The sequence below is a fragment of the Panthera tigris genome, chromosome B2 (assembly GCF_018350195.1).
Source record: "Panthera tigris isolate Pti1 chromosome B2, P.tigris_Pti1_mat1.1, whole genome shotgun sequence".
NCBI classification, from domain to species: domain Eukaryota; kingdom Metazoa; phylum Chordata; class Mammalia; order Carnivora; family Felidae; genus Panthera; species Panthera tigris.
The window spans coordinates 26,591,775-26,619,487 of record NC_056664.1 but is presented as its reverse complement, the minus strand read 5'-3'; the positions used below and the strand labels follow the sequence as shown (position 1 = coordinate 26,619,487).

General features: G+C 37.2%; 1 protein-coding gene across 3 annotated transcripts in view; it reads right to left on the bottom strand.

The window, feature by feature from the left end:
• Positions 1 to 27,713, bottom strand: part of GMDS (GDP-mannose 4,6-dehydratase) — a 622,466-nt gene that overhangs the window by 302,308 nt on the left and 292,445 nt on the right. For all 3 annotated transcript variants that reach the window (XM_042985865.1, XM_042985867.1, XM_042985866.1), the window contains one exon: positions 1,323 to 1,450. In XM_042985865.1, the coding sequence (XP_042841799.1) occupies positions 1,323 to 1,450 (128 nt within the window). The remainder of the gene's footprint in view (positions 1 to 1,322; positions 1,451 to 27,713) is intronic.

The window sequence follows — 27,713 nt, the reverse complement described above, 5'->3', positions numbered from 1 at the left end:
TCAGCTTCTATTATTAACATCTCCTTTCTCCTACTTCTTAAATTTCTGAAAAGGTGGGCTTATACATTTTTTAATGAAATGTTCTTAGAATGTACCTAATGTCTATTGTCATAAAATGCCTCTTTGTAATGACAGCTTCAAAGAACATACCGAAATTATCTAACTGTTATGCTGTTCAAAATTTAAAATCAAAGCTGTTCTTCATCCATAATATAAATCAGTATTAGGTGTACAAGTACCCATTTTTAATTGTTATGAACAAAAATAATAACACCTGAAACTAATCTCTGTGTTAGCAAGTAAACTACTTGTTTGCTTTCTTTCGTAAACGTTCAAGTTTCTTTTTGAATCGCATCAATGAACAAGGAAGCCAGATCCGGTTTCCCAGAGACGAATCATTAAGGACAGAAATAGTCTCCTGAGCACAGGAAATCTGTAAGCACCTAAACAAGGACAAACAGACTCCAGGGAAAAAGACAATGTCACCAACATGCTCCTTCATGTCTGGCCACAGAAAGAGCCATGTATATTTAAAAGGATACTGATCAGGGAAAGGTAAAATATAACCATTTGCTTAAAGAAAAATCACACTACTTACACATGTAACACATCTAATTCAGACCAGAATTTAATGTGCAGATAAATCCCAAGAGTGAGAATTTGAATTTCCCTTCAACTATATCCAGTATTATGCAATATTATCATTATTAACAACTCTATCTCTATTTAATAAACAAAATTCATTGGTGTGTAAAGTCACACATTGAGAAGTATGTAGGGTAATAACCAGACACTCAAGCAGCAGAAACCAAAACCTCCGCAAGAATTTCACTCTTAGAGTACTTTAGTAGAATAATGTAAACCTGAAAGTCTTAGATTATACAAACTGAAATTAGGGAGTATTTCCTGAAGCTCTGAGAACTGTACCTGTATACCTAATTTTTTTTTTCACAGTTATATGGCTTTTGAGTAGGCAGGAGGGAGAAGGTGCACAAAGTGAGGAGATAGAGGCTTTAGGAAGGAAAGAATACTACTCAAACATTTTTCAACCATCCTCAGAACAACTGACTGACACCTTCATTTTAATGATGGAAAGAACAATTGTGAAAGGTTTCCACATTCAAGTAACATTCAGTGTCATCTACATGTAAAATGGAACCATGGAGCCTTAAAATGAAAGCAGTGTGAGTGTAAATATATCTGCATTAGCAAAATTTTATATGCTACCACTTCTTCTAGGTCATGCTTTTCCACCAGAGGCCTGGCATTGAAAACACCAACTGATACAGGTATTTTTAAGAACATAATGAGTCAGTTCCTACCTCTACATAGTCCTTGGCATGGCCCCAATCTCGCTTGGCATCCAGATTTCCCAAGCTGAAACATTCCAGTTGTCCAAGGTAAATCTTAGCCACTGACCGGCTAATTTTTCTAGTAACAAAATTAGCTCCTAAAAAGAGATAAAATGATGTATGTATTATCAGATAGTACATTTGACATTTAACAGTTTGGTGAACCAAATCCAATCTCAGCCTCTAGGCATTTCTTTCGTTCTCCCCCATTCCCCCTCCTTTAAAATAAGAATGAAAGAAAATGATCACTAACTGTCATTTAGATAAGTTAAGAAGCTCTAATTCTATGTGTCACATCAGCTCTACTTTCATAACAAACATTTTTCTTTGGGGGACGTCTTAACATTCCTAATTTGCTGCTGCAATATGTGACCCAGGCATTAGGCCAAAGAAAAGCTATTGGAATGCCAGTTTTTAAACAGAAAATTCAAAAGGGTTGTACAAAGGGAAATGCCAGAATGGAAGACAGACATCTAAGACCACCCTGATTTTTTTTAAGAACATAAACAACGTATGTTCCTATTAATAAAGCTATTTTGGAGCTCATGGGGAAAGGGAGAGGAGTAGCTCACAGGCTATAACCAGTTACAGGAAACAAACAAGAAATGCATTTGGGTTGCCAATAAGTGGTGATCATTCTTCTTTGGAAACTTGCAAACCTATCCAGTTGTAAATTATGACACAGTTCCAACTCAAAAGTTTCTCTCTACTATACTTACTGAAATGCCACCTTCCAAATTCACTTAAGTGCTATCTACAGAAATGGGCTCCTGAATTCTGCATAAATATTTTGAAATGATTGGAGGAAAGGTGCCATGAATTGAAGAAAGAACTGAAATTGTTTTATGTTCTCTGGTCTTAATGAAAGGTTCTACTTTTTAAAAGATTATAGAGAAGGACAAAATAAAAGACACTTTGGAGATGATTTTACCCATGGCTCTGTTTCTAGGTAAGGTTAGCACAAAGCACCAAATTCTCAAGGTAATAATACACATAAAGTCAATGATGGCTTCATACAGTTTAGATAGATTACTATCACAATTTGTCACATTTCAATAACTTTAGCTTTGTTCTTTTGCAGATTAAGCAGGGAGGTTAGTTATGATGAAAGCTTTTGGTTTCTAGAGAAACTGGCACAGTGATAAGGGGAATTTTTCTAAATAGGTTTACTAAATTTTGGCAAGAACATGGCCCAGGGCAAGTGCCAACATATACTAGATCACTGACTACAAAAATTTGGTATATGCATTTATACCAATGCCATCATTAAAGATGACAATGGGATTTCTATGGAAATCTAAATTTTCAGTTTTTCTTAGCAGCTCATAGAGTACATTAATAAATCCAAAGTTTCAACTTTCCATGGCAGTTTATAAAACAGAGCTCCTTCAAAAACCAGACTTTCAAAATGAAGAAATATTAAATAGGTGCAATCCTTCTCAATCTGCTACCCATTAACAATCTTTTATTCTCCACTGACTTGTAACAAATAAAATTAAATTTATAATTAAATGTAGATTTCTTGATGTCTGCCTTTTTCTTTTAATATCAGGACTATACCATCATTACAAATATACTAGATAAACTAGTGATGCCATATCACTAAATAAAGTTCCCAACAAAAAATAGTTCAGATTATTCTCTTTACTAGTAAGCAAATGTTTAGGGGTCAAATGGAAGCATGTGACCATGTTCAATGCATCTAGGTCCTGTCCTTCCCTATTTATTCTTTCAAATAGTATTAACTGAGTACCTATCAAGCACTAAGCACTGAGCTGGGGAACTTGGGAGTGATGCAGTAGCAGCTACTCAAAGTAGTAGAGAGAGGGTAAGATAGACAAATCAGTGCTGCCAGAAGTGAGATGACAGATTTGCAAGAACAGAAACAGTCAAATCTGGTAACTCAGTAGCTGGATGTGGTCAGGAAACACCCACCAGAGAAGCAGCCTGCATGGAGTCTCCTCATGAGGTCATGAAGCAACTAATTAGCTGTGAGACAAGGACAGTGCTCCAGGCACATGCAAAGGCAGTGCAGGGGTTTCCAGCAGGCCTGTCTTTAAATCCTTATCACAAGCCTGCAATGATCATGACCTCAAGACCTCTAACAATGGCTATCACTTTTAGCACCGCACTGAGCTCTTTAGATGAAAAAACTCATTTAGTTTTCAGAGAAACCCGAGAACTAAGAACTGTCATTACCCCCATTTTGTAGGCGAAGAAACTGAGATTCAAAGAACCTATGCAAACTGACCATTTTAAAACAGATTTACATCAGTGACTGTAAAATTATAAAGCCCAGGTTCCCTCCTTGACGGGACAGAATGTCTTGCTAGGAGATGTGGAACCTTCCTTATCTGCATCCAAAAGTTGTCTTGGATAATGGTCAAGTTTATTTGAATATGTAGTTCTCAAAATGTAATTTTTAAATATGATTTATTGTTAAACTGGCTTACATACAACACCCAGTGCACATCCCAACTGTGGAGTGCCCTGCTCAATGCCCATCACCCATTTTTCCTCTCTCCCACCCCCATCACCTTCAGTTTGTTCTCTGTATTTAAGATTTCTTGTGGTTTGCCTTCCTCTCTCTCTGTATCTATTTTTCCCCCTGCCTTCCCCCATGGTCTTCTGTGAAGTTTCTCAAGTTCCACATATGAGTGAAAACATATGATATCTGTCCTCCTCTGACTGACTTATTTCAGTCACCATAATACCTTCCAGTCCCACCCATGTTATTGCAAATGGCATGATTTCATTCTTTCTCATTGCCAAGTAGTATTCCATTGTGTATATAAACCCCATCTTCTTTATCCATTCATCAGTTGATGGACATTTAGGCTCTCTCCATGATTTGGCTATTGTTTAAAGTGCTGCTTTAAACATTAGGGTACATGTGCCCCGATGCATTAGCATTCCTGTATCCCTTGGGTAAATTCCTAGTACTGCTATTGTTGGGTCATAGGATAGTTCTATTTTTAATTTTTTTAGGAATCTCCACACTGTTTTCCAGAGCAGCTGCACCAGTCTGCATTCCCACCAACAGTGCAAGAGGGTTCCCGTTTCTCCACATCCTCGCCAGCAACTGAGGTTTCCTGATTTGTTCATTTTAGCCACTCTGACCAGTGTGAGGTGGTATCTCTGTGGTTTTGACTTGTATTTCCATGATGATGAGTGATGTTGAGCATCGTTTCATGTGTCTGTTGGCCATCTGGATGTCTTTTCTGGAAAAGTGTCTATTCATGTCTTCTGCCCATTTCTTCACAGGATTATTTGCTTTTCCGGTGTTGAGTTTAGTAAGTTCTTTATAAATTTTGGATACTAACCCTTTATCCGATATGTCATTTGCAAATATCTTTTCCCATTCTGTTGGTTGCCTTTTAATTTTGTTGATTGTTTCCTGTGAAGTGCAGAAATGTTTTATCTTGATGAGGTCCCAATAGTTCCTTTTTGCTTTTAATTCCCTTGCCTTTGGAGATGTGTTGAGTAAGAAATTGCTGTGGCTGAGGTCAAAGAGGTTGTTGACTGCTTTCTCCTCTAAGGTTTTGATGGTTTCCTGTCTCACATTTAGGCTTTTCATCCATTTTGAGTTTACTTTTGTGTATGATATAAGGAAGTGGTCTAGTTTCATTCTTCTGCATGTTGCTGTCCAGTTCTCCCAGCACCATTTGCTAAAGAGACTTTCTTCCCTTGGATATTCTTTTCCTGTTTTGTCAAAGATCAGTTGGCCATACATTTGTGGGTCCAATTCTGGGGTCTCTATTCTATTCCATTGGTCTATGTGTCTGTTTTTATGCCAGTACCATACTGTCTTGATGATTACAGCTTTGTAATACAGGCTAAAGTCTGGGATTGTGATGCCTCCCACTTTGGTTTTCTTCTTCAATATAACTTTGGCTATTTGGGGTCTTTTGTGGTTCCATACAAATTTTAGGATTGTTCTAGCTTTGAGAAGAATGCCGGTACAATTCTGATTGGGATTGCATTGAATGTATACATAGCTTTGGGTAGTATTGACATTTTAATAATATTTATTCTTCCAATCCATGAGCATGGAATGTTTTTCCATTTCTTTGTGTCTTCTATTTCCTTCATAACCTTTCTATAATTTTCATCATAATGATCTTTTACATCTTTGGTTAGGTTTATTCCTAGGTATTTTATGGTTCTTGGTGCAATTGTAAATGGGACAGTTTCAAATATTAATTTCTTAATGTTATTCTTTATAATAGCTTTCTTGAGATATAATTCACATACTATATAACCCATTCATTTAAAGTGTATTATTGAATGGCTTTTAATACATTTACAAAGTATACAGCCACCATTACTAACATTTCAGAACATTTTAGCACCCCCAAAAAACACTTAGGCAGTCACTTCTCATTTTCCCCAAAGGCCTCTTGCCCTAAGCAACCACTTATCTGCTCTGTCACTACAGATTTGCTTATTCTGAACACTTCATATATAAACAGACTAATTTTTGGTCTTTTGTGACTGGCTTCATTTTAGCGAACATTTTCAAGGCTCATCTATGTTACAGCATAAATCAGTACTTCATTCTTTCTTTATGGCCAAATAATATTTTATTATGTGGATATACCACATTATTCATTCATCAGTCAGAAGGTACACATTGGGTTGTTTCAATCTTTTGGTGATTGTGACGAATGCTTATGAACACTTATGTAGAAGTTTTTGTACCGACATCATGTTTTCATTTCTCTTGGGTATACACCTACAGGTGGAATTACTGGGTTACAGGGCAACTCTACATTTAACCTACTGAGGAAATGTCAAACTGTTCTCAAAAGTATCTGCCATTTTACACCAGCAGTAAACTGGGTTCTCATTTCTCCACATCCTTCCCAACACTTGTTACAGTTTATCTTTTCTGGTAATAGTCTTCCTAGTGAATAGTGAGTGTTATCTCAGCATGGTTTTGATTTGCATTTCTCTGATGACTAATGAGATTGGGCATCTGTATTTTTACATGCTATTGGCCATCTGTATACCTTCTTTGGAGAAATGTCTATTCAGATCCTTTGCCCATTGTTTAATTGTGTTGGTTGTGTTTTTACTATTGAGTTGTAAGAGGTTTTTTTTTTTTTTTGTTTTGTTTTTGTTTTTTTTTTTTTTTAACATATTCTGGATCCAAGTCCTTTATTAGATATATAATTTCCAAATACTTTCTCACATTCTATAGCTTCTCTTTTCACTTTCTTAATGGTGTCCTTTGAAGTGCAAAAGTTTTTGTTTGTTTTTTAATTTTGATGAAGCCCAATTTGTCTATTTTGGAGTAATACGAGCTTTAGGTGTCATATCCAAGAAGACTTTGCCTAACCCAAGATCATAAAGATTTTCTCGTATTTTTTAAAGTAAATTTTTACAGACTTTGTTTTTACATTTAGGCCTCTGATTAATTTTTCAGTTAATTTTAGCATATGGTGTGATGAAAAGGGTTCAACTCCATTCATTTGCATGTGGATATACAGCTGTCCTGGCCCCATCTATTAGAAAGGTTATTTTTTCCTCCTTTGTATTGTCCTGGCACCTTATGTGAAAAATCAATTAATCGTAAATGTGTGAGTTTATTTCCGACTTTCAATTCTTTTCCATTGATCTACGTATCTATCCTCATGACAGTATCCCACATTCTTAATTACTTTAGATTTATGGTAAGTTTTAAAATCAGTAAGTGTGAGTTTTCTGACTTTGTTTTTTTTTAAACATTGTTTTACTTATTCTTAGTCCCTTGAATTTCTTTGTGAATTTTATATTCAGCTGGTTAATTTCTGCAAAAAAAAAAAAAGCCACTGGAGATTTTGATAGGGATTGTGTTGAATCTGCAGGACAATATGAAGAAAGAATACTGTCATCTTAACCATATCATGTCTTCCAATTTATGAACACAGGATGTCTTTCTATTTACTTAGGCCTTTTGAAATTTCTTTCAGCGATGTTTTGAAGTTTCCAGAAAATAAGTTTTGCTTTCATTTTGTTAAATTTGTTCCTTTGATGTTATCGTAAATGGAATTGTTTTCTTTAATTTCATTTTCAGATTAATTTTAAACATTGTTGTTATCATATGCTTCACTAATTAGTTTTTGGAGAGGCTTAAAATTATTATTTTTTTAAATTTGCTCTCTTCATTTTTACTCCTTATCACCTGCTGTTTTTGGGAGAGAACCATAAAAATAATTATATATTAGAATGAGACCTTAGAGGCCACTTTGACAAACCATCCCAAGTGTGCAGGTGGAGAAAGACAGGCAGAGAGGCTGAGCAAAACTGCCCAACAGTCAGGACAAGCAGGTAAGCCTGATCCAAGCCTGTCTGGCTTGCTTTCCCACCTGTGCTGATTTCACTAAGCCACAGTGCAATGCAGGAGGTATCCTTCCTCAGATGAGATTATTTAAGTGGTTGTGCATTATAACACGTGGATAATGGACCTCTCGTAATTATTTTAAATGTACACTTGATTTCTAAGAGCCTTAAACTAGAAGACCTTAGTGTCAAGAAATGAAAAGTTAGCCCAATGAACTGACCAAAGGCCAGCTCTGACAGCTACTGGCTATGTGATCTTGCACAAACCATTTAACGGCTCTGAAGTTACAGTCTGTTCTGTAAACTATCAATATAGTGATATGTGCCATGTCAAATGTTCCTGTATCTGAAACAACACTGTAGAACATAAATCATTACTGAAATGTAAGGAATTAGTATCATCATGTCCTCATTTGTAAAACAAGGATAATAACAATACTTACCATGTAGATTTGATGTTTAAGTGAGAAAATCAAGGTGATATGATTAGCAAGTTCTCAATAAATGTTAGCTATTATGATAATTATTACATTACAATGTTGGTGGTATCTATAACTAAGCATGAATGAAAGTTCATATTTCTTACATCTTTTATGACGAGGTCTCTTAATTCTCTGATTTTGAAAATCTAAAGTTGAGAATTGAGGTAAATAGTCAAAGTCAAATGTACAGACTCACACAATGAAAGCACTAATAAACATTTCTTAAACCACCGAACGTTACTTTGTCAATGTAAACTCATTAACATAGAAAAAAAGAGTGGTCACATAAATGTATATCCATAAGAAAAAAAATTAAGATGAATTTTAGTCCAAATCTTAGTTCTAAGTCTGAGATCATGAGTTCTAGCACAGATAGAATGAAAAGAACAGAATTTCTGTTTTGCCAATGTTGCATATAAGAAAAACTGCCACATTAAAAAACACCAAGATATGCTGGATAAAGCATTAGTATTATTAATTCAAATTCAAAGCTGAGTCTCAAAAAAGTACTCAAGTGAAGGGAAAGCTCCAAAGCACATGTCTGGGTGGACATTGAGGGCTCTGGGCTAAGAACATGACTGGAATACCACCTCAGGACCTAGAAATAGGCTTTAGCTTTAATGTCCGAGCTGAGGCAAAGGACATGGCCTTGGAAGTGTAACACTGGAAGTAGGGTTATATACTCTATGAGTTATTAATAGTTCTGTTCCCTTTATAAGTGCCATTACCTTAAATAAGCATTTTAACTTTTCAGTTGCTTTATCTATAAAATGGGATAATAATCCACTCTAAGGACCTAGTAAGATACTTAGTTTAAAGGCTGTATAACTCTATATCATTGTAAAGTACTTCTATTAGCTATAAATGTTTATTGTCTTGGATATTTTTACTGTGATAAATCTTTTAAAATAGTAAAATCTTTTTCTTCCACATTTGTCTTTATGTGACCTTCTCCACAGTTAGCCCAAGTCTGGAGAAAGAACAGAACTGTATCAAATAGTCAAAAAGAAAGAGTTAATATTCATCCCTATCATTCAAAATAGGATTCCGTAACAAGAGAGTAAGTTTGAAAATAAGGTCATGGAAAAGTAATTTTCTAAATAAGTTTAGTGTATCAAAAACCAAGAGTGGTCACAACCCAAAGTTTCTCACACATTCTGATGGGCAGGCATGTGGCCTGTGGTTCTTGTAAAAAGGATGAAAAGAGCTAGCAGGTGGGGGGTGCCCAGGCCACCCCGGGCAGTGGAGGACACCAGCAGAGGCAATGTTCCAACCTAGCTTCTGTGGGATAACAAGTAAATTATATTGAAGAAATCATCAACAGGAGGAGACTTCAACCTACTTCATGCTGGAGACTCTGGAGAGATCTCCTTAGGATGCCACCCAGACTGACCTGGGATAGCTGCATCAAGATACATGAAGCAGTATTATGAGGCTCTCTTACAGGGCATGGGCAGTGGTGTGAGAGCCAACAGGCCTGCCCTGCAGCCCTGAGTGGGCTGGAGGCGGTGAGGGAGGATGCTCTGTAGTTGAGGCTTGGAGGTAAAACCCGTAGGATATGGACTACATCTTACATGTAGTGGGTCAATAGTCCACCATGCCAATGAAGGATGGGATGAGGCTAACTCACTCCAGGAGCCTATGGAAAGAGAAGCCCCTGAATTTTATAAGCAGCAGACACCAAAAAAGAGCCAAGCCTGCCGCCTCCCTGGCCATTAGGCAAGGGAATGGCTTGTATCAGCAGCTCTGCAACTGAGATCAGCAGTGTGCTGAGCGTACCATGTGGGCCTGAGGATTCCAGTTGCCTCCTTGTCAACACCAAGTCAAATAAGCCACATCTGTGTCCCAGATAGCCAGATGCCATCTCAAAGACAAACAAGGGAAGAAGATGGCATGCCTAGAGAAACTGGCTTCAATACTGTAATACAGCAGACAATTACATTTTTAATTGAATTTGGTTTTTGTTTGTTTGTTTGTTTCATTTTATTTTGTTTGAGAAAAGTTTAACCTTTAGGGACTGTATGACTTTCCTGTGGCTGCCATAACAAATTACTACAAACTAGGGGGCTTAAAACAACTGAAATTTATTCTTTCACAGTTTTGGAAATACAAGTCTGGAATTGAACAGGGCCAAGTTCCTTCTGGGAAGTCTAGGGGATAAACCTTCCTTTGCCTCTTTCTGGTTCCAGGCATTCTTGATTCTTGGCTTCTGGCTACAATCTCTTCCTCCATCTTTACACCATCCTCTCCTGTACATCTATGTCTTTGCCTCTTCTGTTTCTTATAAGAACACTTGTCATTGAATTTAAAGTCTACCCTGGTAATTCAGGATGATCTCCTCGTCTCAAGATCCTTCATTTAATTATATCTGTAAAGACCCTTTTTCCAAATAAGATCACATTCACAAGTTTCTGGAATTAAGAAGTAGGCAGATCTTTTTGGGATCACTCAATCCACTATAAGGATCACAGATTAGAATATTTGAGAAAATGATAAAACATAAATCAAGCACTGTTATATTATTTTAATAACATCTTAAGAGAATGATATATCTTTCATGAGCACAACAAACAGTATCTGGTTGCAAAAGATTAATTTAAAGGTGATAAAATAAGTTTCTTCTCTATTGTAACTCTGAAGTTTGCCTCAGTTAATCTGAGTAGCTCCCAGAGTCTCTCCTTCAGAGAATACACATCTATTTATAATTTTGGACTGGAAATGCCATGCATATTCCCATATTTACCAATTTCCCTTTTCATCATTCCTTCTTGAATCTTCCTTCTGGCATAATTTCCTTTCTTTTGAAAATGTATCCTTTTGAAATCCCTTTAATGTAGAGAAATTGGCTCATATTTGAAAGATAATTTTGCTAATTTCACAACTGCAGGGTGCAAACTATTTTCTTTGAGCATGCTAGAGGTATTATTCCATTGTCTTCTGGTTTCCATTTTTTGCTATGGTAAGTGTGAGGTCATTCTATTATTCCTTAGTAGGTCATCTTTCTTCCTCCCATTAAAGATTCTCTCTTTGCCTCTGGTATCCCAGAATTTCAATTCAATGTGTCTAGATACGTTTTCTGCATGATGCACACAACACTTAACAGTGTCTCTTATAGCAGGTCTGGAAATCTCTCAGTAACCATCGCTTCCAATATTGCCTCTTCATCACTCTATTCTGTTTTCTTTTCTCTTACTATTTGCTTCTGGGAAGGAATGTTAGACATTCTTATTTTGCCTTCCAAAATCTTAATTTCTTTCTTCCTCTTCTTCCTCTTTCCTTTCTTCTCCACCTTCTTTTATTTGTTTGTTTATTTATTTATTTTAATAATTTTCACCTCTTTATCCTTCTCTGCAATGTTCTGGGTAATTTCCTGAGATCCATTTAATTTTCCTTCAGCAGTCTAATATTTTAAAGTCAGCCATACAATTCTTTGTTTCCATAATTATTTTTGTTTTTATGTCTAAAGTTCTCTTTGGTTCTTTTTCAAATCTGCCTGGGCAGTTCTATATTCTGTTGCTGCTTATTTATTTTTTATGATTTATCAATTTATTTACCTAGAGATATCTTAGTAATTTTATATTCTGAATTTGATAATGCCACTATTTAAAGTTCTTGGGGGGACTAATTTCTTGTTTTCTCCTGCTGAATATGACTGATGGTAGCTTGTTTCCTTGTGCATTTGATGACACTCAGAGTTCATACTTAGTAATCTTAATCTGCTGGAAACCAGAGGACATGTCTGAGAATGACTGTTTCCTCCTGAGAGGGTCTATGTGTGTTTCTGATGGAAGTCAGGAGATGCTAACCTCTACAACCTTTCATCCCCTTCCACTGTGCCCAGGTTAATAAGGTTCTGCTCTTCTAGTTTGTTGCTGTCTAAGGCCAAAACTGAGCCTTCTAATTAAAGAGGTTGGACATTACCTAAAGGTCTATTAAAACTAGGTAAACAGGACTGGATACCACTTTGGGGTCCCTAGTGGTCCCCACCTACAGTTGGGAGGCAATTGTCAGGAAGATGAAGACAGATTTAGAGAAATAAAGATATTAAAAGAAATTATTTGCTCTGTATAGCTGGATGCAAAGCACATAACTGTTCCACCCAACACATATTTATTTTTATTTTCATACTAGACATTCAGAAAAAATTTATTTTTATGTTTTCTTTTAAACGGAGTATGCCTGTTCAATATGTATGTATGTATGTCTTTGGCTCAAATATGATTACTTTTAATAATTTTTTTCACACAACAGGCAAATATGCTTTTTTTTTTTCCTTATGAAATTCTGAACTAGAATATCGTCTTGTCTTGTGGTTCTTCCCCTTTACACTGGGCCTCACTTCCTGTGAGAACAGATGATTAAGACCTGCTGTGAGATCATTCCAGCACCAACACACAGGAGGCAGCTCAGATATAGAACTAAAGCCAAATTCCTAATTTCCTGGCTTTGTTCTTATATCTAATCCTTACATCAATGTATGTGTGAGTATGTATACGCACATATGCCTTGTTAAACTTTTTACTATAATACCGTAAAATATACCAATAATATTTATAGTCAAATATCTTCTAAACCAAAATTTTAAGGAAAAGAAGAACTGACAAAATTTATAACATATATCATAAATTATCAGCATTAAACTTTAAGACATGAATAGCAGCATACTTATTGCAATTAAAGAATTAGATCATCTGTTAAATCACCATCTTTACCACAATGTACTACCCTCTGTACAAAACAGAGGTTTTGTTTTTATTTTTGTTTTTATAACATACAAAATACAACAATGGACATTTTACGATGATCAAATAGAACTAAGGGAAGAAACATTGAGGGAGATACAGTAATTCCTATGAGGGATAATTCTGCTTACCACATTAAACAAAACTGCTTCATTCTGGCCCTGCCATTATACTGTCTAACTCCCAAGAAGCAAAGTAGCTGTGATTGTGTGGCAATTTTCATTGTTAGTACATGCACATGTATACACAAATATGTATGCTGAAGACATACATATAAATACATGCAAAATATATCCCTGTCAGCATCCAAATAGTATGTGAAGTAACCACAATTTCTCTAAGAAAAGTTTTATTTCATTGCCCAGTACTTCATCCAAAAGCTGTAGATTTAAAGATTTTTTTGGAGTTAGATAAAGTACAAAGCCCGTTTGGATGCTATTCATTGCAAAACAGAAATCATTCCAATTTATCCTGAACCCCTCATGAACCTCCGCCCTGGGGCCCTGCATTCCCCCCCTGTGGCAGTCTCTGGCCACCCCACTGGGAACTGCCTGGGCCGTGGCTCGCTGCAGACAGGGTGTAGAAAGAAGAGACACTGGGAAGGTCATGGCTGACTGAGCAGACTGCAGAGATCAGAGAGCTCATACCTCATTTGCTCACCAAGTCCTGCCAAGAGCAACACTATTTAACTGCAGGTACTCAAAATCCAACAGGCATGCTTAAAGGAATCTCAGGCTTACAAGAGGACCATTCACAACGTGCATTTGTCGAGGATAGCTACCACCTTTTGGCAATTATTCATAAATACATGTTTAAAGAGAAAGATTCAAGCTACTTTGCTCTTTGCATCAAATGTTCAATGCCTTTTCTACCGAGATTAAGATGATTCAAATTCACAAATCTTCATTTTCAGGGTTTCTCAGCTTTAGCACTATTGACATTTGGGGCTGACCTGTACATTGCAGAGTGTTTAGCAGCATTCCTGGCTGTTACCCAAGAGATGCTAGTAGCACCCCCTTCTCAGCAGTGGCAACCAAAAATGTCTCCAGACATTGCCAAATGTCCCCTGGGGAAACAAACTGCCCCCCTCCTTGAGAATCACTGCCTTAGTCAAACAAACGAATCCGGACAAAGACAAAATCCCACAAAATTAAAACAAATTTATATATAAACGCTAACCTTACCCACAGATACACTGTGTTATTTTAAGTCTCTCCATTCATTTGATACACTGACGAAACTATCAGAGAACTAATAAACATGAAATATTTAAATCATGATGAGACAGGGTGAGTCTTCATCTAAAGTCAAAGTGAATATATGAGTCTGGCCTCCTGAGGAGGGTCTAGGTGAAAGCACACATTTGGGAACCATTGATGTGTGGATGGTATTTCAAGTCCTGAAACCGGCTGAGACCACCAAGAGAGGGAAGTGAGCAAGAAAACAGAAATGGTCCAAGAACCGAATCCACTGACACTACAACATTTAGAGGTCAAACAGATGAGGAGGAAGCAGTGAGGCTGAAGGAAAACAAGAGCAGGGAAGAATCCGGAAAGTCTGGAAAGCGCGTGCCCAGGAGGTTGTTAATCACCACGACTGTAGGTCAGGGAGGAAGACAGGGGACAGATGGAAAAATGACCAATGGGTATGGCAGACTCAAGGTGACTGGCGACCCTGATCAGAGAGCCTCAGAGGAATGTAGTCAGAAATCTGATGGGTGAGAGGGTTAAAGACAGAATGGAGGAGAGAAAATTTTATTTCAAGATGGGAGAAAAAGTAACATTTGAAGGGAGAGATCTAGTGATGAGGGAGAAATAGAAATGATCCAGGAGAGAGGTGAAAATTACTGGTGTCACACCTTTGGGTTGGTGATTACAAACAGGGCCTAGTGGACGAATGTTGAGTTCTCCAGACAGCCCATCCACGGGCATAGGAGAGAGGGTAGAAAGAACAAAAATTCAGATTAAAAAATGTGCAGATGTTCCCTCTGAGGGCTTCTATTTCCCTCTCAAATCTTAAACAAACACTTCCCTCTGCTATATGATTTATCCTCCTGTCCACAATGTCCATCCTCACAGCAGCATTATACCAGTTGTCCAAGCATACAGAACTCCCAGTCTCTTGTTCATGCAGATTCCTTGGTCTTTATTTCCTTCTTTTTCATATAATGAGCCATCACTTTGACTATTTTCTTGCTAATACCCTTAATTCCTTTGCTCTCCTGGCTGTTCCACTTCACATACTCTGCAAAACCTCATATCAATATCAATGTCTTTCCTCCTATGTTGTGGCCTGAGTGCTGTGGGAGAACACACCTATTCTAATTATGCTCTCCAACTCAAGCTAAGCTCCTGCTGCCTGGCTGGTAATCATTTTATGTGATCTGCAAGTCTCCATCCGGCTTTCCTCCTACTCACCTCAGGGGATATAACCTTTATCTCACTCTAGTCTCCTTTACCTCAGCTGACATGATTTTTTAGATGTCACTGCTTGATGAATGGGCTATCTACCCAGCTACTTGGGAATCCCCTTTGACTCTTTCTCATTCACATCTGCCAGTCAACTGCCCAACTCCTACTGCTTCTACTTCTCAGACATTCCTACAGAACTTCCAAATCAAGCCTCTAGTAGACCATGATAGTGATGGCTGCCTAATTTGTAGATGCCCCTGAAGGACATTTTTGTGTTCCTTCCTTCTTTGCCTGGTCCTAATGGCAGTGGACTGACTCTGCCTTTCTGACTTCACTGACTTATTCAAAAGCATGAACGGAACCCATGCTGACCCAAAGAACCACAGCTACAGTGACTGGTTGAGGGACAGGCACCCCATCATGGCAGGCCAATTAGACTCCTTCCCTTGGCCTTTTCTAAATAGAGTTGAGGGAGCATAGTGAGACTAAAGCTGGTAGTGACCCTAGTTCTGGTTTCATAGAAGAAAGTGGTTTAAAAAGACAAAACCAAGACAAAGAAAAATGGAGACAAGAGACAAAGAGAGAGCACCCTGAAGATATATGACTTCTGGTTCCAATTGTCACTAAGGTCAGGCCAGATACATCTCTGTCATTCCCACAGTTGGGTAATATACACCCAACCTGCCATCTAACTCTACTTATTTCGCTCAAGCCTAGTGTGAGTTTTGACATTTCTAAACCTAGATTCCCCACAGATGCACAAGTCCAACTCAGTGAAAGATTTCATTTAGCCCTCCTACCAGATGCTCTTCTTGCTTTGAGAGAAGTCTGTTTTAAAAACTTACAGTTCCTAAATGAAAATCTGATCACAACCCCCTCTTTCTTCCGTGGTAACAATATCTCTGTGTGATCTGTCATCTATCACCTTCTAGCTTCTCCACCTGCCCCTTTCCTACCCCACAATTCTCTCCAGCAGCATCCAACTGTACAGGTTCCTCAGCAAGCCTAGGTCCCTTCTCTTTCTCTGCATATGCCTCCTCTGTGAGAAACATCTTTATCCATATTTTGCTCCTCAACTGTCATACTTCAAGTATCACCTTGATGAAAGGATTTCCTGAGTCCTCCCCTCACCAATAGGTGAGCTGTCCCTCCTCCATACTCTTCAATCACCCTTGCATATGTCCACCTGCTTTTATTACACTTCATTGTAATTTTTAGTTTACTTATCTCCACTGTGAGATTTTTACTTTTTCTAATTTTTTTAAATGTTTATTTTTTTTTAGAGAGAGGTGGGAGGAGGGGCAGAAAGAGAGGGAGACACTGAATCTGAAGCAGGCTCCAGGTTCTGAGCTGTTAGCACAGAGCCTGTTGCAGGGCTTGAACCCACAAACCGCAAGATCATGACCTGAGCCAAAGTCGAACGCTTAACCGACTGAGCCACCCAGGTGCCCCCACCGTGAGCTTTTTAAACACAAGCATTATGTTCTTCATCTCTTTCACCAGAGTCTAGTATAGGCCTTATCACATGATAGGTATTCAATAAACATTTTCTGAACAAGAAAGAAGTAGGAGTATTCAACAGTTTAAGGAATAGGGTATCTTTTCATTGGTAAATACAGTACATCATGAACTTAGTTCTTCTATTTCTTTTGCCACAATTCTAGATTCTTGGGAATGATTAGATACTTAAACTAGTATGTTTGTTTTACAGGGACATGTATACAGTGAGCATAAAGATAACATTACAGATACCAGTCAATGATGAAGAAATTATCTGTCATACTAGGCAGCTTATCTCTCTTCTGACACATTGTAGTCATAATTTCTTCTCACCATCCGTATTTTTCAGGACCTCTGTAGACTACTCTTACTTCAATCTACAGTAAGAGGTAGGGAGTGGGGAGAGGTAAGGGATTGATGCAGAACAATCAAACTTTGTTCTGAGAGAATATATGCAATGTATACAAGAATGAAAAAGCATGGGAATAATATAGAGAGATATATATTTTTGAAATCAACTCATTTTTACAAAATGACTTATTGACATTAAAATGCCTTATCTGACATCATTCTATATTATGTTTGCTGTATTTCAGAATTGACATATAGAGCTATTTCACAGGACAATGTTCGTACTTCTATTTGACATTGCTCACACTGACCCTCTAGGATTCAGTTTCTTCTTCGGCTTCCATCTTGACTCAAAATTGTAGTGAAATTTGAGAAGTAAAGCAGAGCCCATTCATACAAATTTCATGTTCAAAGTAACTTTAAAAAAACAGTATTGGCATATAGCCATTCCAGTGTAAAGACTGCAAAGTAAGAAAATCTTCAAAAGGGCTTTGATTCAAATTTTCATCTGATAGAAAATGGAGGATAAGACAAATATCTATAAAATGAAGCAATTGTGTCTCCTTACACAATAATCTTACTTGGTAGTCATGACTTTGTTTCTGTTATTCTCTTATATCACAGAAAAGTAAAGATATGCAGTACCCCAAAAAACAAATGAGTACAAATGATAGTTTTTCACCCAAAGAAAGCAACTAATATTTCTTCTTCTGTAATAACTGTTGCTGATACGTGGTTTGGACTTCAGTTTATGAAATATTTTTCAAGAAGGGTCAGACTCCAAGGGCAAGAGTAATCAGAAATAAAAGATGAGTTATAAGTATTGGTTACCAGTCAATAAATGCCACCTTAATTGTTGACATGGAATAAATATGTAATACTAAGGAATGAAAAACACAAGGAGGGGAAAGTATGACTTTCTTATTTGTTACATAGTCCCTCTCTGCTACTACTATCTATGCTTTCTTGATATTCCTGATCTATTTGGGGTTCTCAGCTGAAGGCCCAGGGAGTCTGATGGTCACACAAATGACAGTAGCATATCTAAGGCACACCAGAGCAGAGACAGAAACTATTCCTGAATTATCATAGAGAATGAAGAATAAATTCCTTTTTCTGGAAATTTAGGTAATGATTAAAAAAAAAAAAAAGCATTCAGTCAGTACGATGATTAATTTTGAGTCAGCTTGACCAGGCCAAGGGGTACCCACATATTTGGCTAAACATTATTTCTGGGTATGTCTGTGAGGGTGTTCCCATAAGATTAGCATTTGATTGAATCTATAGCCTGAGCAAAGCACACTGCCCTCTTTAACGTCGGTGGGCCTCATTCCATCCCTCAGAGGCCTGAACAGAACAAAAAGGTGGATAAAAGGAGAACTCCTCCTCTCTGTTGGAGGGCTTGAGCTGAGGCATCTGTCTTCCCCTGCCTTCTCCTCCTTACACTGCAAGTGTGAGTCCCCATTCCAGGGCCTTTGGACTTAAGACTGGAACTGTATCTGGATCTCCAACTTGTTGACATCAGATAATGGGACTTCTCAGCTTCCATAATCATGAGCCAATTCCTTACAGTACATCTCATATAGGTATAGATATCTCGTATTTTTTCTGTTTCTTTGGAGAACCTAATAATCGGTGTTATAGAAGACATTTTAAGACATGCTGACCCTAAACCATAATATGCAAGGAAATAAACTGTTACACAATTATTATTATTATTATTTTTTGTCCAGGGAGTCTTGCCTTGAATTTTCGAGTCTGCACATACTGCTCTTGAGGCCCCTGTTTGATTTTCATGAAAGGAATGTCTGTGAGCTGCAAAACCCAATATTCTTCACATCAGTTTGTAAAAACAAAGATTGTTGCCATCAGTGAAAAAGCAAATTTAAAAATTATTTGACAGTGTATAAACAATATTAAGAATTCTAAACAGTGAGGGTAGCTATCATTCATCAGTATAATTGATTCCCTAATAGTCTCTATAAACTAAAAACCATGCAACATAGTTTTTGAAAGTTAATACACTCAGTTTCAAGATAGCTTAGTCTCATATTGCCCCAGTTTCTATGTAAACTACAGGACAAAATTCAGGAAAAATAATTTGCTTCCACATCTTGCTTCATCATTTCGTATTTTCACTAATTAAATTTAGTGTTTAGCAAAACTAAATAAGGAAAACCAGGAAAGTCAAGAAGAAACAAAAATGTCAAATAGGAATAAAACTCTTGAGGAAAAATTTGAGGGTCAAAAAAGGAGTTGATGTGATTAGAATAAAGCTCATTTGGGAAATGAAGCATGGCTTAAGAGACAGGCCATCTTAGAAGTCAGCATAACGTAATGGATAATTGTAGGGGTTCTGGAGTCAGGCTGCCTGGGTTCAAATCTTGGACACTTCACTTACTATGAGAAAGTAATTTAATCTCTCCAAACTTCTGTCTCCTCACCTATAAAATGGATATAACCATTATAAAATGGATATAACCATAGCTTTACTATGAAGTTAAAAGAAATGTGAAAAACACAGCACTGTGTGCATGGTAAGGGCTATGTGTTAACTGCTATGTTACCATCATCATCATTAATATCACTAATAGTTTCAAAAGTTAAAACTTCTTAAAAATGCAAGCTATTAGCTCAGGAGCCCTCCATACTTCTCAAGAATGATTTGTGCTTAAAAATTCTGATCTTAGACACACTTAGAATCCAATCAAGGAAAATAGGAATATGCGAAAAACATCAAGCTAGTGTCAAAGACCTTGAAGGAAGTGGCCACAGGGCGTGTTCATCCCATCAGCTGGAGGAAAGGAGTGTGTGGCAGGGCAGCCACTATGGATGCTAACTAAGTAAGGCTTCACAGTGAACATTAACCACCCCCAGGAGCCTTTCCTCCTGACAGAAGTGCCATATTCTAAAGCTAGCCCATGGGGAGCACCCAACTCCTGAAATCCCTACCCCCAAGTCTATTCTAGAATAGCAATTTCATTTTCATGACCACAAAATTTAATTGACATAGTGATATTCAGCTATGTCTACAAAGTTCGATTTCTCTGTTAAAGAGATGTACACATGTCATTTTTTTTCATATATGGTATGAATTTTCATTATAGTGCTGGGTGTAGAACAATAGATTACATTCATTTTTAAAAAATAATTTCATTCCCCTGCTCCCTATAAGGAATATTTCCCTTTGTTTGCAGGTTAAGAAAACATTCCTAAATGTCTAGCACCTCAGATTAAATAGTTATCATAGGCTTCTGAGAGTGTACAGTCCTATGGCTGTCCACATGGGTATATATTAGTACTAAGGTTCTTAACAATACTCGTTTTGTCTGCCTCTAATAAAATTAATCAGTGCTCCTCTGAGAAACTCCTTCCTCTTCCTTAAAAAGAAATTTTGCTCCTTTTGTACAAATTCATTGTTAGGATTTTAAGAGGCACCTGGGCCAGGGTTGAGACATTTCCTGTGTACTTCAACCCAGCCTTCTTTAACATCTTGTGGGCACTGGGGCTTCCCCTATTCCATTGACAAAATTATGCTGCATACCTACCTTTTTCATGGCCAGGAAGTGTTTCTTTGTGATCAGATTGTATTTTCACTTCCTTAATTGCATCCCATTATGGGCTACTTATTCTCATGTGCATCCTGCTTTAGCACCTTTTAAGAAATCTTAAACATGCTAGATATTTAAAAAGTTTTATTATAATGACCTGCCTATTCTGGCAGAAATTAGCCTTATTGAACATAAATTTTGCTCACTCCAGGAATTTTTACCTTACTCATCATTAGGGTCTGCCCAGACCAGGAATGTCTATATAACAATAACTGAAAAGCGTTCATTAAACCAGGACTGTATGAAGATGGCAAAAGGATTCATTGAGAATGGTTGAGCCCAAACTCTAATAAGATCCAACAATTTATTAAGTTTGTTTTGGTAACTGCATGCCCCCCAGGATTCCATGAGTCTAGAACTATAAAGGAGGTTAAGAGTAGCATTAGGGTTCAACTTTTGCTGAGTCAGTACCCCTACCTGCAGAATCTCCAACAATTCTAGAAGTTGCTGGGATATTTTAAACATTCTCAAAACCAGTTATCTAAAGTTCTCACCCTCCTGGCATTAAATTAATTTAGGGAGGAACCACAATTACCTGCACCCTCCATGAGAACTTGAGTTGCCACATGGGTTCCTGATCCTGTGAGAATTCAGAGCTGCACAGGTCCTGAGGGTCCACAGGGAAATGTTCTCCCTCAATGAACTGTGCTTTACATGGAAGTGAGGGAGATGGCCCCTTCCTACCTCATGGTCTCAGTTCATAATCTGAGAGCCCCAAAGGAGTATTCCTGGCATCCCAAAGTCTCTAGTGTCACAAAATTCCTCATTACAAAAAAAAAAAAAAAGTGATGCTGCCTTCTCATTGCATCATATCTCCTTTCTCATACCTAGTTAAGTGACTCAGCTTTAAGGGGTTGCCAATCCCACTCTTAATCTTAGTCTAGGCTAAATTTAGATTATACTTATTATAAATGTATTTATAAGTACTTAACAAACTATAAAAGATATTCAGTGGTTCTGGTAAAAATGTCCAATGCCTCCTCATCCCTCAACACACACACACACACACACACACACACACACACACACACACACACACACAATGATCTTGACCTAAGGAACTGCTCTGTTCTGGGCAGATTCTCTTTGTTGTGCCCCTTGCAGGCTGGTCTGTCCAGCTGGGTTTGTTCCCGCAAGTTTATCATTCTGTTTTAGTATTGGTTTATGCACTGGCCAAATGCTGTCTTTGAGCACTGAGTCATTATCAGCTGGTTTTTATGCAAGGCTTCAGTTCCTCCACTGAGCTTCCAGAATGCTTACTGTGGATCTGGAGTGCTATGTGGCTCTTTGATCTTTCTCTTTCTTTGCAACTAGTATTTTCTTTTTTTTTCCTTTTTTTCTTTTAAGGTTTTATTATATTATTGAGAGACAGAGAGAGACAGAGCATGAGAATGGGAGGGGAACAGAGAGGGGGAGACACAGAATCCGAAGCAGGCTCCAGGCTCTGAGCTGTCAGCACAGAGCCCGATGCGGGGCTAGAACTCAGAAACTGCAAGATCATGACCTGAGCCAAAGTCGGATGCTTAACCAACTGGGCCACTCAGGTATCCCTGCAACCAGTTTTTTCTTATACCACAAGTTTTCTTCTGCAAAAGTGAGCATAGGAAAGTAAGATTTTAAACCCTTTATCTAGAAAACTCTTTTCTGCTCCGAGTTCAGTCTTCAAATGAACTCTGGGAATTAAACATTTCATAAACAACAGAAGTTCAGAACTTATTCTTACCAATACTTCATGTTCAATGCTCTGTAAATTACTTTATCACATCTTGTCTACCTTAACTACCAGTTACCAAGCTCTGAAAGCTTAACTTCCATACTTGCTCAGGAAAAACAAGTTGTCTATCCCTTCATTAACTTCCTTTTTGTTGGGGCGCCTGGGTGGCTCAGTCGGTTAAGCGGCCGACTTCAGCTCAGGTCGTGATCTCGCGGTCCGTGAGTTCGAGCCCCGCGTCGGGCTCTGTGCTGACAGCTCAGAGCCTGGAGCCTGTTTCAGATTCTGTGTCTCCCTCTCTCTGACCCTTCCCTGTTCATGCTCTCTCTCTGTCTCAAAAGTAAATAAACGTTAAAAAAAAATTAATTTCTTTTTTGTTATTCCCACATTTTAGATTGTGAGGTGGTACAAATTGACCCTCCTTCTCCAGATGCAACATTACTAGTAGTAGTGGTAATAATAATAATAATGTGCTAATAACTTTATTTACATTATTTCCTTAATTTTTTCACTTTTTATTTTTTTATTTTTGCAAGAGAAAGCATGAGCAGGGGAGAGGCAGAGAAAGAGGGAAACAGAGGATCTGAAGCAGGCTCTGTGCTGACAGCAGTGAGCCTGGCATGGGGCGCAAAGTCATAAACTGACCTGTCAGCACAGAACCTGACATGGGGCTTAAACCCGTGAACCATGAAATCATGACCCAAGCTGAAGTCAGACACTTAACCGTCTGAGCCAACCAGATGCCCCATAAGTGAAGACTAATATTACCCCATTTTACAGATGAGAAAACTGAGGCTCAGAAAGACTGAGAAACTTGCCAAAAGTCGCTCATTTACTAAGTGATAGAACCTGGATTGAAGCAGTTGAATACTTCTGTATCCTTACCCGAGCCTGAACCAATTAAAAGGGAAAACAAAATTCATAATTAATAGTGAAAAAGAAAGCTTTGATTCAAACTGAATTTGAGGGAAAATGCTATTCTGAAAAGAATTGTAATTTATCTTATAATTAATGAAATTTAAATTATAATTGTACTGATGTGTTTTTTCCAAGTATAGCCAAAAAGTAAAAAAAAAAAAAAAAAATTCTTGTTTATAATTTTTTTTTGACAAAACAGCACTTTGTATTTCATGTAGCATTCTCACAGGGACATTAATAAAAATATCTGAATCATTTAAAAAAATACTAGAAGGTTTCATTAATTTTCCCAAGGGTCTTTCATATGTGTTTGATGTTTACCATACTCCTTCCATATCCATCATCTTTTTTTGATTTCCCTAATTTAAAGGTTCACTGGTTTAACTGCCTGAATCTCATTTGAAAATGGCCTTCCTGTGATTCCAGCGATTCTCCAATACTACATTTTTTTTTCTTTTTGCAATTCATGCAAATAAATTGACTACTCTAACTCATCTGTAAACATCATTAATATACTTTGTTTGTGGTTCAAAACCATCTCTAATTGGCAGGCCCTGCAGGATTTATATTTCACACTGTCTTAGTCTTATGCCAATAGCCACTAGAACCCCACAAATTGGTTTGGCTCCAACACAGTCTTACCTCAGAAGGGGAGGAAAAAAGAAATACTCTAGGTTCAGTGCTACAAATACAGTAAGAGGGAAATAAAGAAGGAAAAAGAAATACACACATGTTCAAAATCTACCAGGTACTATATTAATCTTTTTCACATATGCTCTCCTATTTTATCTTAACACTGGACCCATAGGTAGGTAACATATATTGCCTCATTGACCCTCACAGTGCACATTTTAGGCAGGCACATTAGCAATACAGAAGAGGAAACTGAGGTCTGAAAAAGTAGTGCAGCCAAGCTGACTCCATCCAGGCCTGGCTCTGAGTGGCTTAATGCACTCTTAACCACTGTGTACACTGCCTGCTTATACTGTGGGAGTTGCACTATGTGAGATCAGACAGTTGTTCGTTTGGTTTCAAATGTAAATGTCACAGAAATGACAAAACATTAAAAAAAATCAATTCAACAGTCTCAGAAGTCTCACCTCAGTAGGTGAGAAGGACTTGACTTTATTTAGTGGTAACAACCACCTCAATTAGAACAACTATTGCTTCAAAAGTCTTTCATGTTTAAGCAATTACACCTCATCTCCCCACAGTGAATAATATCAGCAGACAGCTCTGTGATCTCCAAGTGCAGATGTCATCTGTGAAGTATCACAGTCTACAAATGTAATAGTAAGCCAGATGATGTCACTTTGTGCCCAACCGGAAAGGCCACCTAAAATCAGGTGGGTCCAAGGTGAGTTGCCAACAATCTAACCATTTACACACAGACAAAATGGTATTGTGTAAAACACATTAATGCTCTGCTGAACTCTAGCATGAGATTACTTCATCTGCTGATGTTGCAATGGGCGGCCAAATTTTCTTTCAATACATTGAGGCTATGATGCCCATCTAAAAGAACCACAAGGTAGCTTCAACAGACAGAAATACAAATAAAATACTGGGTTGTTAGATATTGGTTTGCTTGTTTCTTGATAGTTCTATATGATCTAAATTGCTACTCAGGCAAATAATAACTTTGTAATTTTTAAAAATACTGTTTTATTTACACAAACACACACACACACACAAATGAGTGCTTCTGCCTGTTGAAATAATAAAAATAAGTTCTAATTATAAAAATAAGTTATTTAATTGATATTCTGAATTCTATTATCTCTAAAGTACTAAAATTATCTATGAATTCAAATAATTTTAAAGGAAAATTCCCAAATAAAGTGAACATCTCACACTAATATTACTGTAATCCTATGCATTGAAAAATTATCTTGAATCCATTTTTGTTATTGTCTTATATCAAAGACAGAACATGGACTCTATTGCTTATTCCCAAAGGAAAGCTTTGTTCTTGTTATAACTTACAACAAAAGATAAATATGCTCATTTATTTTGGAGGTGGAAGGAAGGTCGTCAAGGTCCTACCTTTGATGTGGTTCTGCAGACCAGTGGGTCACGAAAGTAAGAATTCAGCCCAAAATGATTAGGAGAGCCCTGCAATAACAATTCTGTTCTCTGGGTTTCCCTGACTGGCGTTTGACCTATAGAAGACCAGAACACTTAAGGCCTAAATGGTTTCACATGGAGCTACTTATTCAATCAGAAGTTTTCTTTTCTTTCTTTTTTTTTCTACTGTATTTAGGTAAATGCTTGCTAAAGCTCCATGAAGGATTTACTGCAAAATAAAAGTGATAGGTAAAGAAAAAGAAGATCCCAGTCTTATAGATGATATTTATCTAGATAGGATGATAACATTTCAAGGGTGAAATTCTAGAGCCAGCTACCTCACCCTTAGCACTGACATTTGGGGCTGGATAATTCTTTGCTGTTGGGGTTTTCTTGTGCATTGTAAGACATTAAGGAGCATTCCTGCTGTTACCCTCACCTCCAGTTGTGACAACCAAAAACACCTCCAGATATTGTCACAAGTCCTCTGAGGGGCAAAGTCACACTCTTCCAATCCTCATTCCCTCCCAGTTGAGAACCAAAATCCTTGAGAATTAGTCTATCTTCCAGCAATGAATAAGAGCAATCATTAGAAAAAAATGAAGGGGAAAATTATCCAAAATTTTACTGTGACTTAATTAGTTGATTTTTACAGGAATTATAGCTTAAACATATGAAGATGAATTTATAACAATAAATATAGTTAGGAATTTTAAAAAGCAAAACACTTGGTAGCTAAAAAAACAAAACAAAACAAAACTCAAGTCTAAAACTAAAAACCACAAGTTCATGAACCTTAAAATGTCAGATTCTTTCAGTTGAATACTGTGTTTAGACTGATATATATGATTTCTTATGAAGCCCATATTTAGAGGAATGTGTTACACTCATCTAAAAATGGCTCGATATCTAAACAGTAGTAGTACACCATCCATTTGTGGTAGTCTTAAACTCTTAATTATAGGTATATTTAAAGTACTTTATATCTTCTTATTGCCACATGATTTTTAACGTATTTTGTATTAGCTCTGTTTCTTCTCATTGCCAACTTTTTGCTGATATTCAAGATAAGTCATTGTCTTCATAGCATATTTACATTTTAATATTATAAAAGTAATGTTTTATTATGATTATTATGCTAAATATCTGAAAGGTTATATTTCCATTAACTGAATCAATCAATGTCTTTTACAAAAAGATAAAAGCAATTGAGATAGATTTCCCACTTCTCTGCTTGCTTCGTTCCATAGTACAAGTACCAGCTCTGCTGCATGGGAGTTGATCTGCTCACTTCCAACTCACAGTTCATATACATGCTATTTCTGCAAATATGAACAATGCTTATGTCATTTCTCTCTTCAGGATTACCTCTAGCTTTAGTGTTGACACATGTTAGTTTTGTCACCTTGGACAACACAACCTCATGCTGCTCCAGTTTCTTCATTGATGAAATCAATGGGAGGGGGTGATCTTTAAATTCCTTCCCATCTCATAAATTCTGAGGGTATTTGGGGAGAATACATAAAAGTGGATATCAACTGTTCCCTAAAAGGTCTTTAAAATAAAGAATATTATTTAATGGGTTATTATACACTTTTAAATTAAAGAGTTAGAAAAAATAGGTGTATGCATTTCCACATACAAATAAAGAGATGTGTAAGTTAAATAAGTTAGTTAAAATGTCTCTAAAAGTACCTTTAGATATTAAATCACAATGTCAAATGCAACAAAACACCTCATGGATGTAATATTTTTCACTATTATAATGCTTGACGATGATGATGATGATGATGATGTGGCCAAACTACTCTGATTCCTTCATCTGGGAAATGATAAAAAGTTCCTCTCGACTAAGAAACACAAAATAAAATAAGCACATAAATGCCCCAGCATTTCTTCGTGGTATTTATTAGGCTTTCTTGGAATTCTAGAGAAAACAGGAGTCCAGAAACTAAAGAGCTCCTGGAGGGAGAAGGCAATGATGGAGTCTCTTTATAGGACTCCATGGTCACAGAGAAGGTAGCACAGTTATACACCATATGTGGGTGACAGCATTATTTAGGGGTCAAACATGGAAGGAGAAAGAAAAGGAGAAAACCTAAGAAAAAAATATTAATTTGTGTAGAACTGAGTAAATGTTCCAGTTTTAAACACTTAAAAAAAATGAAGACAAAGAATGGGAATAAAATGGAAGAAATAATATTGTTGACATGGACCCTGGTTTCTTTCTTACTCAGGCTAAAG